General features: G+C 37.1%; 1 protein-coding gene across 1 annotated transcript; it reads left to right on the forward strand.

Moving 5' to 3' along the window:
* The first annotated feature begins 9 nt into the window (after nt 1-9).
* LOC139133128 (acyl-CoA synthetase short-chain family member 3, mitochondrial-like) lies at nt 10-17,318 on the forward strand. The gene is made up of 16 exons (XM_070699549.1): nt 10-363; nt 1,285-1,429; nt 2,012-2,200; nt 3,047-3,178; nt 4,021-4,161; nt 5,383-5,463; nt 5,871-5,966; nt 9,061-9,212; nt 9,972-10,075; nt 11,180-11,275; nt 11,652-11,715; nt 12,096-12,177; nt 12,365-12,487; nt 13,067-13,166; nt 14,326-14,501; nt 14,998-17,318. Exons 1-16 carry the CDS (start codon nt 50-52, stop codon nt 15,091-15,093), a joined length of 2,091 nt encoding a protein of 696 aa, XP_070555650.1. The 5' UTR covers nt 10-49; the 3' UTR covers nt 15,094-17,318.
* Nucleotides 17,319-18,789: the final 1,471 nt, after the last annotated feature.

The raw sequence follows: 18,789 nt of genomic DNA on the forward strand, positions 1-18,789 counted from the left end.
TCAGCTTTCCCCACTAAGGTCAAAGGTCGCGATTGCTGTCCCAGTAAACATGGCAAGCTCAATCACAACCTGTTACACTCGGCTTAAAAACACCAAGATCTTGGCAGGACATTTGAAGAACATTGTGCAAAGCAATAGCTCTTGCTGTAGCAGAGTATACAAACAGTGTCTACTTACGGATATTTGGGCAGTAAGTCGAAGGGCGTTCTCACAGAGCTCAACTTGTTCGACAGCATATGACAGTGCGTTCACCGAAGCCATAACCCACCCAGAGGATTTTTGGGGAGAGGCTGCCGAGAAATTGACCTGGTTCAAACAGTTTGAAAGGGTTCTTGATCATTCAAACCCTCCATTCACACGATGGTGAGTGCAATTTTGACCTTGCCATGTACATGTAGACTGGAAAAAAAGACTCATTTACTTACCCGTTGATGTCGATGCTAAAGGGGCGGAGCATGCATGATATCACCAGGGAGGGATGCTTTCTAAAACTTTTTGTTCACTTTTCTTTCAAAAACTGTTTAATGATAATTTCTTTTTCAATCTTTGATGAGTATTTTTGATCAATTAAGGAACTGGTCAGTTTCTGCGGTCGGGGTGGAGTGGCAATGATATTTTTTGCAGACATTAAAAGGTGGCCGACCCCCACCCAATGGAATAACAAAAAGCACAGTTTAAATATTTTCATGATAATATAGGTATACAGGTTTACTTTAACTGACAGTGAAGCCACACTTTAAATGTTGCCCTGTTACTAGCTTTCAAGGTTACCGTATTGAATATGAATTTTATTAATTTCTGTATCATGGTTTCCAGTTCACTGTGACCTTTTGGAAGACAGGGTCAGAAAACTTTTGAAAAGAAACTACTAGCATGAAGTCATGCCTTTACCAACACTATGAACTGAAGCCAAGAAAAATGAGCCTTTTGCTTGGTTCCAGTATGTAGGTACCAATGGTTCCAGTTACATCTCCAAAGCAGCACAGGGAGCTAGTTTTTTTAAGTTTTAGTCAAATCTGATCTGCACAGTTGCTGATAAGACTTTTCCTCTTTTCTTTGAGACCATGAAAGACAGCTATGACATAAACTGCCTTTGGTAAATCATTGCACTCATGAAAGACACATCTTTTTTATACAGTTGGTGTCTCCATGCTATTACCACTGTTTGAACATTTGTACAATGATTTGATGATGTCAAAGGACGCACATTGGAGACCTAAATGAACAGCTTTTCATCAATGTCCTTCTTTAAATTTCTTGGCAATTTTTTTTTGTATGTCACAGGTTTGTTGGAGGTGAAATGAACACATGTTACAATGCAGTGGATAGACACGTTGAAAGTGGACGCGGTGGACAAGTGGCCCTCATTCATGACAGCCCTGTCACGGACACAAAGCAGAAAATGACTTATGCTGAACTGTTGGACCAGGTATGTTGCAATTGGTTTGATCTTTGCAAACCATGTAATCTGATAACCAACTTGCAAAATGAAGGAATTTTGTATATACTGAATCAGTTTCAGAGAGAATCCATGAAATAATTTCATCGTTTTCTCTCGAACTGGTTATTTACTTCACAAATGAGCAATAATTAGCAATAGGAATACAATATGTGGTCTGTTCAACAAACCGATTTTATTTATGTTTCTTTTGAAGTAATAATACAAATGAGTCGAAGGTTTGAATGTGATTACATATCTTAAAACATTTTCAATATAACAATACACTGTTCTCTACAGCTTGGAAAACACAGATGATGAACAATTTACATAACAATACATTATTTGCATATTCTTTTGTTCTTAAAGTGTATTCTTTTGTACAGTTATTAACATATGAATAGATTGCTCAAAAAACAGAGGGTTTGCCAAACACTTAGCAATCTCCTTGTGAAGAACCCCAGCAATGTGTACATTTAGTATTGATGTGTTCAGTCACTCACATGACCGTGATTCAGATATGTGTATCCAGTTGTTTATTTAATGTAAATCATCCAATCAAACTCTCACCAGGTCTCCACGTTTGCTGGTGTTCTCGCCAAGTACGGCGTCGGCATGGGTGACCGTGTCCTCATCTACATGCCGATGATTCCACAAGCCGTGATCACGATGCTGGCCTGTGCTAGGATCGGTGCCATACATTCCTTGGTGTTTGGTGGATTTGCCTCCAAGGAGCTCAGCACCAGAATCAACCATGCCAAGGTAAATGCAGGGACCAACTTCAAATTTTAGGTAGTGGGATTCAAAACTCATGGAAAACTAAATCTGCAGACCAAAAATATGGAAAAAACTTCTTTTAGCATTGTTGTATTTTTGAAAGCAGTACTTGACACAGAAAAAAAGTGTGGGAAATATTTTGCATGCTATGCCCACTTCAGGAAAAATATATGAAATCTCGAAATGAGTGCAAAATTGAGACCAACTTCCTATGGAAATATCATGGTCCATCCCTTATATGTGAAAGCAAGACCTTCACCGATAAGGTTGTTGTGTGTTTGAAATATGCAGTGAAGTAATTACAAAGTGACATTGACTAATTGTAACCTCTTTTTAACATGTAACTTTGGCATCAACAGTCAATATTTGACGTTGCACTCATGTGCAGATTTTGCAAATTGCTAGGAAAAACGTGGCTTTTCGGAAAAAGTTTATATTTCAGGGGCTATTTATTTCAAGTTAAGATAAAAAATTGTCACTGACTTTCATGTAAATTAATATTAACTTTAACCCTTTCACCCCCAGTTCCCTGTATACAGGTCCAACTTTACCATAGAAAACAATGGATTTGGGACAAACCATGGTGGTGAAAGGGTTAAGAGTACAGGCGCTTCTATCTGCCTGTAAACATAAGGGTTATATATTGACTTTTAGCATCAAAATAAGATAATTATCAAAAATCATGCAAAAAGTCAACGCTACTTTAATTAAAGACATGTCGACGAATGATGATAAATTCTGTAATTAGCAATACTTAATGATTACAAAGTTCACAGTTAATGTGTTTTCTAACTCTTATTCAAAAATAATTCCTTTTCTATCTTGCCACAGCCAAAAGTTATCGTGTCGGCGTCTTGTGGAATTGAACCAAACAGACTAGTTGATTACAAACCACTGTTGGATCAAGCAATTGACATGAGTCAACACAAGCCATACAAATGTATCATCTATGATAGACCCATGGTATGAAATTCTACATGTTTTTCACATTTTGGGTTTTTCAACTTTTCTGTCCAACGGCCACTCCTTCTCCAAAACACCAGCACAGATGTGAATACCTTCATTCCCTGTATATAGGTCAAACTTCACCTTTGAAAACAATGGGGTTAAACCACAGCACAGTGGTGAACACCTTCATTTCCCTGTACATAGGTCCCACCTCACCGTTGAAAACAATGGGGTTAAACCACAGCACAGTGGTGAACACCTTCATTTCCCTGTACATATGTCTAACCTCTCCATACATTGAAAACAATTTGGTTAATAGATCTCAGGACAGTGGTGACACCTTCCACTGTAGTGCAATCATATTTGTAACCAAAGCATAGCTAAATCACCTCCCTGTATAAATCATAGATTTTGTATTAAACAAAATGAAAATGTTACAAAGACAGAATAAAAAAAAAAGGAAACAAAAAAGGCAACTAATCAAAGAATGAAAAACAAGGTTTCTAAGTTGAACAGAAATTTTTCTTGATATCTTCTTCCATGTCTTAAAGTAATTTGTCTTTCTTTATCATTGCATGGGATCACTATATTTATGTAAACTTGAGCCAGACCACATTTCAATATTTTTCTTATTGAAACAGAAGATTGTATGTATGTATGTATGTATGTATGTATGTGTGTGTGTGTATGTGTGTATGTATCTATGTATGTATGTATGTGTGTGTGTGTATGTATGTATGTATTTATAAATCATAGATGCTTTAGCGTCTTTCTTTGTCTATGCATAAATACATCAGTGACAAAAAGATTATGGGTACGGTCTTCTGAGTCACACTTTTTCACCCTTGCTTTTTCAGAAAAAAGTCAATTTGGTGGAAGGTCGAGATTTGAAATGGCAAGATGAGATGTCAACGGCAAGACCTCATGAATGTGTTCCTGTGAAAGCCACTGACCCTGTCTATCTCTTGTACACATCAGGAACAACTGGTACTCCAAAGGTGGGTCCAAAATTGAATTTGTCTGTGCAGATTCATTTCCTAGATATATACGATTATTATACACCTACAGCCGTAACCTACGGGAGTTTGACCGTCCAATAACTTCCCGTATTTTGTATAGTACGCGGAGTCCCGAATACGGGAGACGCGTGACGCGCCTGTTTGACCTTTGACCTAGCAATTATTGGATGTAAACAAACTATTTATGGTGAGTTATAGACATAATAACAACTTCCACCAAAATGTATTCGTAGTATAAGGTTTAAAACACGCTAAACACAAAACTGAGTCTAAATGCAATTGATTTTTATTTTTAAAAACTAATTAAATTGAAAACATTCAGCAAAGTTTGCTTGTACTGCACTGAAAATTATTTGGCTTCGTGCCAACGCAAGGGACTTGTACTACGGAGCAGTAGATCGCGCGCGTTCCACTCATATCGTGCGTGCCGCGTGCCGCATCCCTCAAAGTTTACCATAGAATTAGTTTATACGGACGATTAATGGAGGGAGGTGTATAATAATAGGGTTATACACAAAATACGGCCCTGTATGGACTCGGGCTCAGTGAGTGACGTATTGGACTCGCCTTCGGCTCATCCAATACGTCACTCACTGAACCCTCGTCCATACAGGGCCGTATTTTGTGAATAACCCTATAATATATAAAAAAGCAATCTGCCGTGATATTGTAAAAGTTGTCACATCTGACAAGGCCATCTTCAAAAAGTTTTCTTTCAATCAGAGGCTTTTCATCACAACACCATGACTTTGTTGTGAAGTTCAAATTTATAAAAACCATTTCCATAATTACAGCTACTGATCAGCCCCCCCCCCACACACACACACACACACACATATACGGTGTGTATATATATATATATATATATATATATAATTATATATATATATTATATATATATATATATATTCATCACAACACCATGACTTTGTTGTGAAGTTCAAATTTATGAAAAACATTTCCATAATTACAGCTACTGATCAGCCCCACACACACACACACACACACACACACACACACATACGGTGTATATATATATATATATATATATATATATATATATATATATATATATATATATATATATATATATATATATATATATATATATATATATATATATATATATATATATATATATGTATGTATAGGTTCCTTATGTCAGTGTATTTTTGTGTTGTTTTATGTTTGTTTGTCAAGGCCATTACAAGACCCAGTGGCGGCCATGCTGTGGCATTGTATTGGACAATGAAGAATATCTATGGCATTGAGCCAGGAGAGGTATGGACATGACTCAAACTATGGGCGGCTGATTTCTGGGTTTGTCTTCAAAATAAATTTTTGCAACTGGTTCAAAATTTAGTTTTACTGTGTCCAGTGCCTGCTTTATACTTTATATGGCGCATGGATGTGATGAAACCAGTGAAATGTCTTCAACAGCTTGCCAAACTCGTTAGTTTGTTGTGAAGGGGAGGTTTTACTGTGCTCTGTGGTTGCTGACAAGGTCTTGAGTGTATTTAAGCCTTGCCTCCCCATTTCCCAGTGTGGAGATCCAACCTTGCCACAGAATATAATGGGGTTGTTCACTTGTGAAAGGGTTAGAAGGTCAGACAGCAAACAATGGATAAGAGAGAAACAATGTGTTACAGCAATGAGATTGATATTGTAAACTCTGTTGTGTTCCCCAGGTATGGTGGGCAGCCTCTGATCTTGGCTGGGTTGTTGGGCATTCATATATCTGCTATGCACCGTTGTTACATGGTAATACATCCATTGTCTATGAGGTGAGTCTCTCTTACCATGCATGCATATACCGGTACTGTGACAATCTCCATGATGAAAACAATGGAGTTTTCCCTTCAGGGTCTTCCTGTATCCTTTTGAATTACTGGTACCCCTAGGATTACATTGATTTGTAAAATTTTCCTGTGTGAGCACTTTCTTCTGAAACTGAAAAGTAGATCATTCCATTAAAGCCCCTCTAGCTGCTTACCTTTTACTAACCCAAAACATACCATCCAATCATGACCAGTAGACAGATGTTTTAGACTCCCATTATCAAGCTATATTTTGAAAATGTCACTTTTTCAATCCTTGGCAATGGATTCAGGTGCTTATGCTTATATTTATGGCAACCATATTGGAGTCACAACTCAAAAGGTATTTAGTTCTTAACATCTAAGTTGTGCGTTTATTGCCAATGTTTGAAAGTATTGTGTGGTCAAACTTTGGCAAGCATCTTTTACATAAGTTGTGTTTGATTTTAAACCATATAGAAAAAAGTGAAAAGAGATACAGCTAATGGGGCTTTAAAAAATTTCAAAATATACATTAAAGGGAAACCTAAGTCCAGCGACATTGACCGTATATCCCTTCCAAAATCACCCTTGAATAAAATGCAGCTCAAATTTGCAACATAATTGCACGCGCCGACGACTACGGAGCGACGAAAAGAGACATTGAAGTAGACGACATTTATGGAAATAAGCTCGGAATCCCATGGGCGCGAAAGGGCTCATGGGAGAAGCGTGCGTGACGTCATCGGTGATACACCAACGTGTGTGACCGCTTACCAAAGCATTGGAGTCTATGACTGCAGGAGTGCAGTTCTGCACTTTACTTCTCTTTAATGCTCAGTAGCATAAAAAATGATTAACTGTTGTTCAGTTGAGTGCAAAAATCACTCAAGGAAGAACAAACGGAGTCAGCTTTTATCGTCGTCCCACAGAACTGCTTTTTCAAAGACAGTGACTAAAGAAAGACGGGCGAGTTTTAAAATCTCAAAAGATACAAAGTTATGTTCTACTTCTTTCAGGATGATTGTTTTATAAGGGATTTCGGGATTCTGATACCGATACAAGACGATACTACACAATGCGGTTCGTATCTTGACATGCTGAGTCAGCCTACTACCGCCGGTTTTAACCAGATAAATGTTAATATTGGCGATTTCGGGACTCTAAAATCCGAAGACGAAACTACACAAAGCGTCTCTCATCTCGACAGCCCGGATCTGCGAAATCGCCCTTATATACCCGATAAATGTAGGCAATTTCGTGACTATACCTGGTAATATTGATATTACAACAAGATACTGGAATGACTTCTTGCCTATTCTCGACCGCGGAGTGACGTCAGTAGGTGAAACACATACGAACGAGGTGAATGAGAGATCAGACGATACAGAAGAGCGAATGATACAGAAATTGTGTGGAAAAAAGCAGAACTAAAAGTTATGTCATTTATGTATATTGAAACTTTGAATATTTTTTGGTGGTTGAAATATTCGAACTTCCAACAGCGCTATGACGCAAAAATGACGTAAGAATCCGCAAGTACCCGGATGGCCCGCGGTCGAGAATGATGTGTCTCGATCGGCACGCCGGGTCTGAGAAATCGCCGATACACCGGGACTCCTTGGCTAATATCGATATCGATACCAGACGATACTAGATTTACGTGCACTGTGTGGTGTCGGCACGCTGGGTCTGCGAAATCACGGATATTTATCCGATAAATATCGGCGACTTTGGACATTAACTCTGATACTAGACGATACTTTGTCAAAATGTGGGTAAATATCCGATGTATATCGGAGATTTCACCACGTGCCTAACAGTTCTGACCACCCGACCACCTCTACTTCATAGCATCCGTGGCCGATAGTCAAGAATACTGTATGTTTTACATTATTAGAATTATTCATGCACGAAATACATTTTTTACATGTAAAGGATTTTTTTCATTAAATTTCCACACGAACTTTTATACACTACAATCGGAACTTCGTCGAGAGGGCCGATCGGATATCACCGTGAGTTGGGGAGCGCCTTGCACGAATTACATTCTTTACATGTAATACATTTTTACTTGGCGATCGGGACTTGAACAGAGGACATATCGGACATCATCGAGAGTTTGGCTGGTCTAGACCTGTATGAAATACATTCTTTACAACAATATAGACGATACTTTTGTTTTAAATAGCGGGCAAATATCCATTATATCGGAGATTTCATCACTTTGTAGATCTGACTTCGACACCAATTTCGAAAAAAAAAGACGACACTATACATTTTTCAAATTGCGAATAAATATTTTCCGATATATATCGAAGATTTCACAACCTTAAAGTTCTGGCCAAGCTTGACTTACGTATCATTCACGATCCAAAAATTAATTTTAAGCGACTGATAAAGAAAACTCTGTTTTAGAAACGTAGCGCTGAAGGATCGCAGAGTCACTCAGTGTCTCCAATCCAGTTCGGGGTCAGTACAAGCACAGTGACTCCCTCCGCGGAATTATGAACGATGTGTGGAAATGCTTTCCCATTATTACATATCTTGGTTCAAATTAGTATGGTTTGATTTCAGTCGGGGAAAAGTAATACTCGATGTCAGAAATATCGCTGTCCGAACTCTCCAGAGTCGTCTTACGAACGCGCTGAACTGTTCACGGTACTCCTCCAGCTGCAAGCTGCAATCGTCTGTATCGCCGATGACGTCACGCACGCTTCTCCCATGAACCCTTTCGCGCCCATGGGATTCCGAGCTCATTTTCATAAATGTCGTCTACTTCAACTTCTCTTTTCGTCGCTCCGTAGTCGTCAGCGCGTGCAATTATGTTGCAAATTTGAGCTGCATTTTATTCAAGGGTGATTTTGGAAGGGATAAACGGTCAATGTCGCTAGACTTACCGTAGGTTTCCCTTTAAAGTGAGTTATATTAAATGGATAGAAAACAACAAAAGTGAAAGACAAATCTGTTACACCTGTATTAACTTTTTAACCATAAAACTTGGAAGCTACCAGCGTAGCTTCTCGCAAATTTTGAAAACAGCTCATACATGCCAACTTGCACATTGTTCTTCCGTCAACAGGGTAAACCAGTGGGCACACCAGACTGCGGTGCGTTTTGGAGAGTTGTGCAAGAACACGACGCAGTGGCGCTGTTCACCGCACCGACAGCACTGCGCGCCATCAGACGTGAAGATCCTCATTGTGAGGTCATGAAGAGATATTCTCTCGACAAGTAAGTTCTCGATGCAAAATATCATTAATGTTTGAAAACTATTGTAATTGTACGAGCCCTTCTATGTTATACTAATTTGCATATCATGTGGCATTCTTTCATCATTTGCTGCAACACTTATAAAATATCTAAGAATTGTCACAAATGATATTTTGGAATAGGCTGTTATTTTACTCAATACAAAGCGCACAATACAGAAGTTTTTAAACTTTGAAATTTAAAGGATGGCAAAGGAATGAAAAGCCATGTTATGTGTATTCTATTAAAGGTAGTTCGTGCCTCGAAAATGAAAGACTTACACTTTTGCTCAACTTTTCATTAAGCAAACTACAACCATTCTCTTACCAAATCAAGAATAAAAATCAGGGGTCACCGTGCAAATTTTGTTCTAGGGGAAACAAATTACCCAATATTTACCGATATTTGAAATTCAAAATAACTACCACCTCTGTGTTATCTCTATGGGGGAAAAGGAAATTAAATCAAGTTTACTCCTGGTATAAGCTTCAAAATGAGCCATCATAAACAGTTAGCCAAAAGAATATTCTAAAAGTTTGAGAGTCTGAATATCTGTTCCCTAGGTGCAATCTACCTTAATTTGAAACATACTGTTTGTATATGAATTGTTGTAAAAAAATAAGGTTGACTTCACTATAGTCTTTTATCTAGGGAGAAATAGTATCCACATAATAAAATGAATTTCCAGAGACAAACTTGAAAGATTTCAATGCCTTAATGTTTTTTTGTTTGAATTTTCAGATTCCGTGCTTTGTTTGTTGCTGGGGAACACTGTGATCATGAGACCATGGACTGGGCAAAAGAGGGTTTGAATGTCCCAGTGTTGGACCATTGGTGGCAAACAGGTCAATATTCAAATAATATTATATAGGGCTCATCCCTATGTGTCGCGCCAGGGGTTAAGATTGGCAATGTTATTTGCATTGATTCGTGATAAAATATAATTAATTGTTACTTCATATACGTATATATGACAACTATGCCCACTTTCCCTCTGATGAAAACAGTTCACGTACGTACACTGACGTACACGACGTCAAACCCTGCAGCAGTGCAGGAATAGATTTTCTGTAATGTGTAAAAATGTTGGACAAAAATTGGCAATTTTTACCATGATAACAGCCTATTGTGTTAAACAAGGGACGTATTATGCCATCGTTACCATTGCAATGGTAACCGCACTGCCCACCTTCCACTTGCAAGCTGAAAACTAGAGCGTTCCGTCTAAAAACTGGCAATTTTTGAATCTAGATATTGACACAGGGGGCGCTTTTCTAAAATTAAATCCCAGCATTCTTTGCGTATGGCCCCGCCCCCGTTCATATGCACGACAGTTTTCTCCCATTTTCTACTTTTTATGCGTGATATTAACGATATTTTGTATCAGCGACAAGGTGGATAATAACACTAACTGGCTAACAAAAGATGTATTTTATAAATGGCATGTTATAAAATAATAATTTGCACGTTTTGCATTTGTTTATTTACGAGTACTCAAAAAAACATGGCGGCGCCCATGAAGGTAGGGTACACTTCCGGTTAGTCGCATAGTATATTATGAATAAGCGCATGCGTAGTCAGTAAGCCGCTGGCGCGACTATTATAAACTTGGTGTTCACAAAGAGGGCAATATTCAAATACTGTAAACTTTGGCTGCACAAACAGGGCAAAAATTGCTGGCTTTGAGTTAACAATCAGTAAACAATCAATATTTGAGATATTCACCAGAAAATCACTGCTTATATGCCTACAAAGTATTACCATGCAAGGTGTCCAGAAACAAGTTAAAAAGAAAATTATTACCAATTCAAGCAAAATGCCAGTTGTAATAAAGTCATACCTTTTGTATCTTACATTACCTTTTGTGTTTGGAAACCTGCTGTGTACTTGTAATATTGTGTAATGTTGTTTTGGTGTCTGAACCACTTCCTCTGTTGTCATGGTTGCAGAGTCTGGCTGGCCAATCACAGCTACCCATGTTGGTCTGGATCCCAATTTGTATCCGCCATCAGGCTGTACGGGCAGACCAGTGCCTGGATGGGATGGTGAGTGATGTGGATTTCAGAATGGTTTCATGGTTTTATAAGATTGAAATGAAGCTCATCATTAAATAATAAGCATATATTTTCTGTTTGCGTCAACGTTTACTTGCGATGTGAAATGATAAAAAAAGAGGAAATGAATAAGCAGGGGTAAATTTGTCACTTCTCGGATTCCCTACATGCAGTCGGCTACCATGGGCAAATAAAAATTAATCATCATTGGTGATAAGTCATTGGTTGTGCTGCATTCATGGAGACTTGATAAGTCCACATGTAGAAAAAATAAAGAGAAGTATATTTGGATCAAGTTTTTCACATCAATCCATGTGTATGTAAATTTGTTTGACGGTACATGTATGACAAATTCTCTACTGTACAGTGAGGGTTATCAATGACCATGGCAGAGAAACAGAGGCTGGAGAGTTGGGACAAATTGTGGTCAAGTAAGTCAAGAATGGGGAGAGAGAGAGAGAGAGAGAGAGAGAGAGAGAGAGAGAGAGAGAGAGAGAGAGACTGACTCTCATCAACTTTTAACATGTAATGGCTAAATATTTTATAAGTCAGTTAATTAAACCCAATCACTGAAACAGGTCAGTCATCAACCCATGAAAGTCAGATGTCCACCTCAGCTTTCTTGTCAAAATATGTAAATATTAAATAAATAAAGTAAGTTATGTAGCATTCTCAACGGTCAGATTTTCCAGCTGGGTAATAAATAGTAAGAAGTGTTGAGACTACATAATTTCACTGACAATGAGACCGTCACATACCGGTATGATGTCATTGTTTTTACTTTACCAGTGAATCTTTTTGCTTTGTACAGGCTTCCGCTCCCACCAGGCTTCATGTCAACACTTTGGGAAAATGAAAGCAAATTTAGACAACTTTATTTCAATAAAGACATGGTAAGCTCACAGATGTATTTATGTAGACTTGTAAATGTTTCCCAATGTCTTTCAAATCAGACGTGAACACTTTTAATCTCCACTTACTTGATTCTGATATTGTACATGGAGTTAACAATGGTGGATTGAGACAATAAAAACCCGTATTTCCTACGTTTTTGATTTATTTTGACAATCTCACCTCCAGACTTTCTATGACACCATGGATGCTGGTACCAGGGATGAGGATGGCTACGTGTCGGTCATGTCCAGAGCTGATGATGTCATCAATGTCGCAGGTCATAGGTTGTCCAGTGGTGCCTTGGAAGAGGTAAGCATATCAACAGTTGATGTCACCAGTATTGTATATTGACATGCATGTCATGCTTCAACATTTCAGTACAGAAAATGGTGACATCATCATTTTCTGTCAGCAGTTTGGTTACTTGCTGCAGAACTGGTACATGAGATTTGCTCTGTAGATAGCAAAAATCAATATTATTTGTTTGTTTGTTTGTTCATTCCCAAACAAGGAAACAACAAAACAAAATCAACAAACAGAAAAGGAAAAGTCAGCCTACTTGGCTTCACCTTATATCTTCTATTCTATTACAATTACCGGTAGTCTGAATCAAAGCTAGTTCACCCCATCCATTGCTTTACTGTCAATTCGTACACATGCTTCCCAGCTGACAGGAACACCTCAAATGTTTGAAACCAGTATCATTGTGTTTTTCAGTTCATTTTAATTATATCATTCAATCCAGTTGATGTGAAACTTGACAATTTACATGATTTAGGGGTGACATACTGGTATGCCACGGTAATGTACAGAGTTATAGTCACCCACAAGATGTGCACACAATATGATGACATCATCAAAGTCAGTGTTTTCATGTTCTGTTGATAGGCCATGCTGGAGCATGAAGACTTAGCAGAGTGTGCTGTCATTGGAATCAAAGATACTCTCAAAGGCCATGTTCCACTGGGTCTGTGTGTCCTCAAAGCAGGTGAATAACACTGTAGATTTCTTGATAGTTTTTATGACTTTAGAGACAGATAGAAATAGATATCCTAAAAGCTAATAGTTAAAGATAAAGTTGTCCAGAGTTATCTAGTCCAGAAAGTGCTTCTTATAGTAAAGAGTGTGTACCGGTATTTCGACATACTTTGGAGTAGAATTGTACCATAGTCAACATTAAAAATAAAAATAAAGCTAATAGTTAAAGATAAAGTTGTCCAGAGTTATCTAGTCCAGAAAGTGCTTCTTATAGTAAAGAGTGTGTACCGGTATTTGGACATACTTTGCAGTAGAATTGTACCACAGTCAACATTAAAAATAAAAATGATGAAAAGTTCTGCTTCTGGCCCACTAATTATATTACAGTATGGTGTGACTTTTTTATATACCGGTATGATAGCTGTGAAATAAGATTTGTAAGGCACATTCTTTGTTTTGATGTGCAATACAATGTTTCCAAATTTTAATCATTTTTGTTGTTTAAAAAAAATCACATTTACCTGTTCTCCTCATAGTATGTGGAAAATATTGAGTGTTAGCCTTATGGTAGAACATGCCTCGACAAGTGAAAGACTTTCCTCAATTAAACTTTCAACTATACTCTTATCACATCAAGAATAAATAATACTGTGCAAAGTTTGGTACTAGAGAAACAAATTACCTAACATTTTGTGATATTTGATATTCAAGATGTCTGCCATCTTTGTATTAATACACTGTGAAAAATATTTGCTTTCTGGAAAACTAAGATCGTGAAACTACTCCAAGAGCTTTAGAATGCGCCATACAATCAGTAGATCAGAAAAGAATTTTAAAAATTTGAAAGTAAAAATATGTGTTTCTGAGGCCCATTTCACCTCAACCTGTCATGTACAGAATACAATGTGATTATTTGCAATGAATTCAGTCGTCAACAATGACATAGGATGTTATACATATGTAAGCTACCGTATGCTGACACGTCAAACACCGTTTATTTAGACAGTTATTTGTTGAGTCCAAGAAGAAACTTTAATTTACGGAATTAACAAATGTAATGGAAAATTTATCAAAAGTTATTTTGGTTTAAAGGTCTATCCTCACTGTCATAAGACTATGTTTTGATGGAAGACACTCAGACTTAAACCACATTTTATTTTTCAATTCAGATGTTGATAAACCCCATCACAACATTGTTAATGAAGTTGTACAGATAGTGAGGGACTCCATAGGACCCGTCGCTGCGTTCAAACAAGCCGTGGTGGTGACAAAGCTACCCAAAACCAAATCAGGGAAAATATCCAGGTCAACTCTGATGTCCATGGCCAATGGGCAGCCGTTTAAGGTAAGATTCTGATGTATCTAAGTGTGTGACACAATTTGATTGGTCAGTTCAGTTTTATCCATACATGTGTAGGTTGAGGTAAGGTCTAATGTGGATGATCAACAGAATGTGTTTGAACCGTTGAATATTAATTGCTTTAAGGTAAAGTTCATTTTGGACACAGATATTCAGACTCTCAAACATTTACAATACTCTGTTGGCATGCTGCTCGCATTTTGAGTAAATGAAGTTTTTCATATTCGTGCTTTTGTGAAAACTTGAAAATTGAATTTTTTCCCCGAGAGTATCATAAGGATAGCTACCACTTTGAACTTCAAATGTCAGTCAAATTTCATTGATTTATTTCTGCCATACCAAAATTTGCATGGTAGCCCCTAATTTTCAATTTAAAAAGACTGGTTTAAAGTTTCTTTCAGAAAAGTTTGGTCTAAGTTAAAACTTGTAGTTTACAGGCATGTACAACCTTAACTTTGTCTTTTGCTTTTGTTTGATTTAGATTCCACCAACAATAGAGCAACCGGAAGCCTATGATGAAGTCAGGGAAGTTCTGGAAAGCATTGGCCTGACGAAAGTTAGCCGACCAACTCTGTAGAACAGCGTGTGTGTTTGCGCAATATCACTAGTATAGTACAATCATCCCTGCACAACTTAGAATTGTAAAGTACAGTTTTTACAATAAGCTTATGCAAACATCTGCGAATACTTAAGATTCACATTAATTGTCTGGTGTACAGGATGACATATTAGATGTCATTGCGCCTTTCTTTAACCCTTGCACCCCCTATTTCATAGTGTTGAGGTCCAGTAACATCCTTGACAACAGTATCGTTGCGAGAGTGCCCAAAGGGGCAACTCCACAGATGCAATTTATCGACTCCCAACATCTTCATCCCCTCTACTTCAACCACGTGAACCACAAACTGGCATTAATATAAAGAAATACCTTCTATTAAAGTGCCTTCTTGTATTTCACTTATCCATAAAAATTCACCAGTGAACATCATACCTATGTTTTTTACAGGCCTTTAGTCCAAGAAACTCCTGCAACTGTAATATAATTCAATGCGCCTTATAATTTTGCTGCATTGATATCCTAACATATCAAGACATTGCATAATATCTTTGTATGACGTGCATATCTCATCTCACATATTAATATTGAACCATATTTTGGGTGGATGTAAATCTGGCATGTTATCTAAAAATGTTTTTTGTAAAAAATCTGTAATATCATAAAAAACCTGAAATTTTGACTGAAAGTTCTGACAAGTATAATTAATAGTGTTTAATTAAATCAAGTGAACTTGGTAGCTTTGAAATACTTTGGAAAGGGTACAAAATGTGAAATCATGTGATAAATTGTAGGAATTGAATTGTGAAATAGAATTTCCTATTGGATATGTATCATACTTAAGTCTACAGATCTAGTGTATGATTTGTGACTTTCTTTGCCACCAGTGATGGTTCATTGACACTATGGTGAAAGGTCGTACAGATCCTGTACAACTGAGAATGTAGGTACAAAGTTACATTTGGGAAGATTAAAATTGTGACAAAGTGCTTTCCACATACTGGGTATATGCTGTAACATTTGAATTTTGGAGCTATTTTGACCTGCTTCAACCAGGTTTTGTTGAACAAATTTGTTATTTATGAACACAAAAGTCGTACATGTGTGGAATTGATGATTATAGTGTTTTAAAAATCATTGAATTTGAGGTGGCAGAATGTAAATGTACTTTTTCAAGTGGAATTGTAAGCGTAATTTTGACGTTACACTGTCAAAGTACCTCTTGCTATTGTTGCACCATGGTACTACTCCCATCTTCCGGTGTTGCGATCCAACCTGAACATAGAAAACACTGGGATCGGGCTACGCCATTATATTGAAAGGGGTGAACACTGAAGTAAAGAATACATAACCTGATGAAAAATGACAGATATCCCAAGCAGTGCCATAAATTTATTATGTTAGTCACTTTTAATTCTAAAGGAGAAATCTTCAATATAGATATTTAGAACTTTATATTTTATAATACTGAAGAGCTTTAGAGTCCGTTGAATGTATAATGCCTTCTATAACTTTCTATATTGTGAATGCATGTCTTCAGTAGGCAATGTCTTCCATCAGTTCAGCAATGCGGATATTAAAGCGTGTGGATAGGGATAGAGAGTGAGCTTTATATACAGAATTTTATGAATTTTTAGAGAGAAATCATCAGAACATTTGATAAATTGTTATTTTAAAAGAGGCTTATGGGGAAAAGTTTATTTTTTTGTCATTTCTTTTGATTGAACTTCACAAGTATGAGATTTTATTATCAAAACACGCACATAGTTTTGCTTCATAGTTTAAGGAGACTGTGTAGTCCGCACCATAAAATTTATAAAACTTCATAGAAATACTTACACATGGAATCTGCGCAAACACTCTAAGACTTTTAGTACAAATGAGGAATGAGTAGATATCAATGAATTATCATGAAATATTTGGCAAAAATCAAAACATATGAATTTCTGTGTAGATAATTTTTTAATTTGCACATATCCAGATACTTTTGATGAAAATGTCTTTGTGCTTTCGGATTTTTTAACAAGGTTGTGGAAGAAGTGGAAAAAAAGGTGTGAAACATTTTGCTGGAGAAAAAAATGCATATAGATTCAGGTTCTTTGGTCTTCCAATCATGTATTTCATCAGTGACTCCACTGAACATAAAAACAGGTACCAACTCAGTATCAATGGTTGTTAGACTGTGCCTATTTTTTTACATCATGGTGATGGATTTTCAAATAAAGAGTAAATTCAACTATTAGGAATATGTTTCATGGACAGTGTCTTCCTTGACATGGATTTCTGTGCAGAAGTGAGAGTGTTGCCGTTTCCTCTATATTAGTGTATCTATGTTGTTTTGGTAGCAGTGGATAAAAATACAGGTTTCTAAAACATTGTCTGCAAAGAGACTCGGTACAAGTCTGTGAATAAAATCTAACTTAGTGAATGCAATGTATTTGAGTATTCGGGATTATATTTTTTTCTGACTGATGTAGCGAAGTTATTGTGGTGATTCTGGGAGAGACTGCCGTTCATGTTCACTCCATATATACTAAAATGAACTACACAGAGTGTTCATCTCACACAAACACAGTGTGGTTGTGCTTTATGCAACTCATTTCAGACAGCATAGGATAGTACCACAGTCATCACAGTCAAATCATTTTACACAAAAAGTAAAATTAATATGTAACTGTAACTTGCTGAAATGACATAATTTTACACTACCCCTGATTTGGGCCATTTTACCTCCATGCTTGAACCAAATTACTTTAAGAAGAAACAGGTGGTATCCATGACAACATAACGGTAGCTGATAACATAATGCAATTTTCATGATACTTTTATGTCTAATTCCAAACATCTTGTCAAAAGTTTCAGTATTTTTTTTGCATGTAAATCATGGACCTGTGACAGCATAATAAATCAGTCGTGTTTGTGATTGAGCAAAGTCATTGAAAAAAATCCCCACCGCTGTTCTGTCACAATGTCTCCACAATCATTCCCACAAATCATTCCATGACCAGTGTTATGGGTACCAGAATTGCCATAGATTTTGAGTGAAACTAATAAAATGTAACTGTTTCATGCTCCTCCTGTGCCATTTTAAAATCATTAAACCCTTCCTTGAAAAGTACAAACTTCATAAATCAACAAGGAGAGCCTGAAGCAAGGGCGATTACAGGTATGCAGATTGAACTTGATATCCGTGTCTGCAGATTTGATGCCGTCTATAGAAAACAAAATAAACCAAACACAAACTAATGAGGGCGCTAAGACACATCTGATACTTGCCTGAGCCTGAGGCGCTAGGCTGTGTAGTTGTATGCAAAGCAAAAACACCTGACGTCTACCAATACCATTTGAGGTAGCTTGTCGTCATGAGTCATTCCTTGCCATTTCTCCCGTGTGCTTTATACGAATATCCGATTATGAAGCATAAATCTCTCAAGAACGATCCGCATCCATCTTTATACGAGCATTTAAATAAGAAGTGTTCGGGAATTATGAGTGATTGTTTCATGTTTTTTAATTTTTTTCATTTAAAAGTACTAGTAACTTGTTGGGAAAATGTACAACAGACTGCTTACGCTGCACTCTTGCATCAAATCATTTACAGCTGGGCTTATCTACAATGAAAATGTATCTATCAATACAAATGACAACATTTCCTTTATCTGAAGACTCAACGTTTCCTGTGCGGTGCTTCCTTGCCCAGGATATTAAAAGCACAGC

This window comes from Ptychodera flava, chromosome 1, assembly GCF_041260155.1.
Source record: "Ptychodera flava strain L36383 chromosome 1, AS_Pfla_20210202, whole genome shotgun sequence".
NCBI classification, from domain to species: Eukaryota; Metazoa; Hemichordata; class Enteropneusta; family Ptychoderidae; genus Ptychodera; species Ptychodera flava.

Coding starts and splice junctions, on each gene's coding strand:
- LOC139133128 (XM_070699549.1), top strand. CDS start 50: ATGGCAAGCTCAATCACAACCTGTTACACTCGGCTTAAAAACACCAAG. Junction 1,430..2,011: donor ATGCTGAACTGTTGGACCAG/GTATGTTGCAAT, acceptor AACTCTCACCAG/GTCTCCACGTTTGCTGGTGT. Junction 11,276..11,651: donor ACCAGTGCCTGGATGGGATG/GTGAGTGATGTG, acceptor TCTACTGTACAG/TGAGGGTTATCAATGACCAT.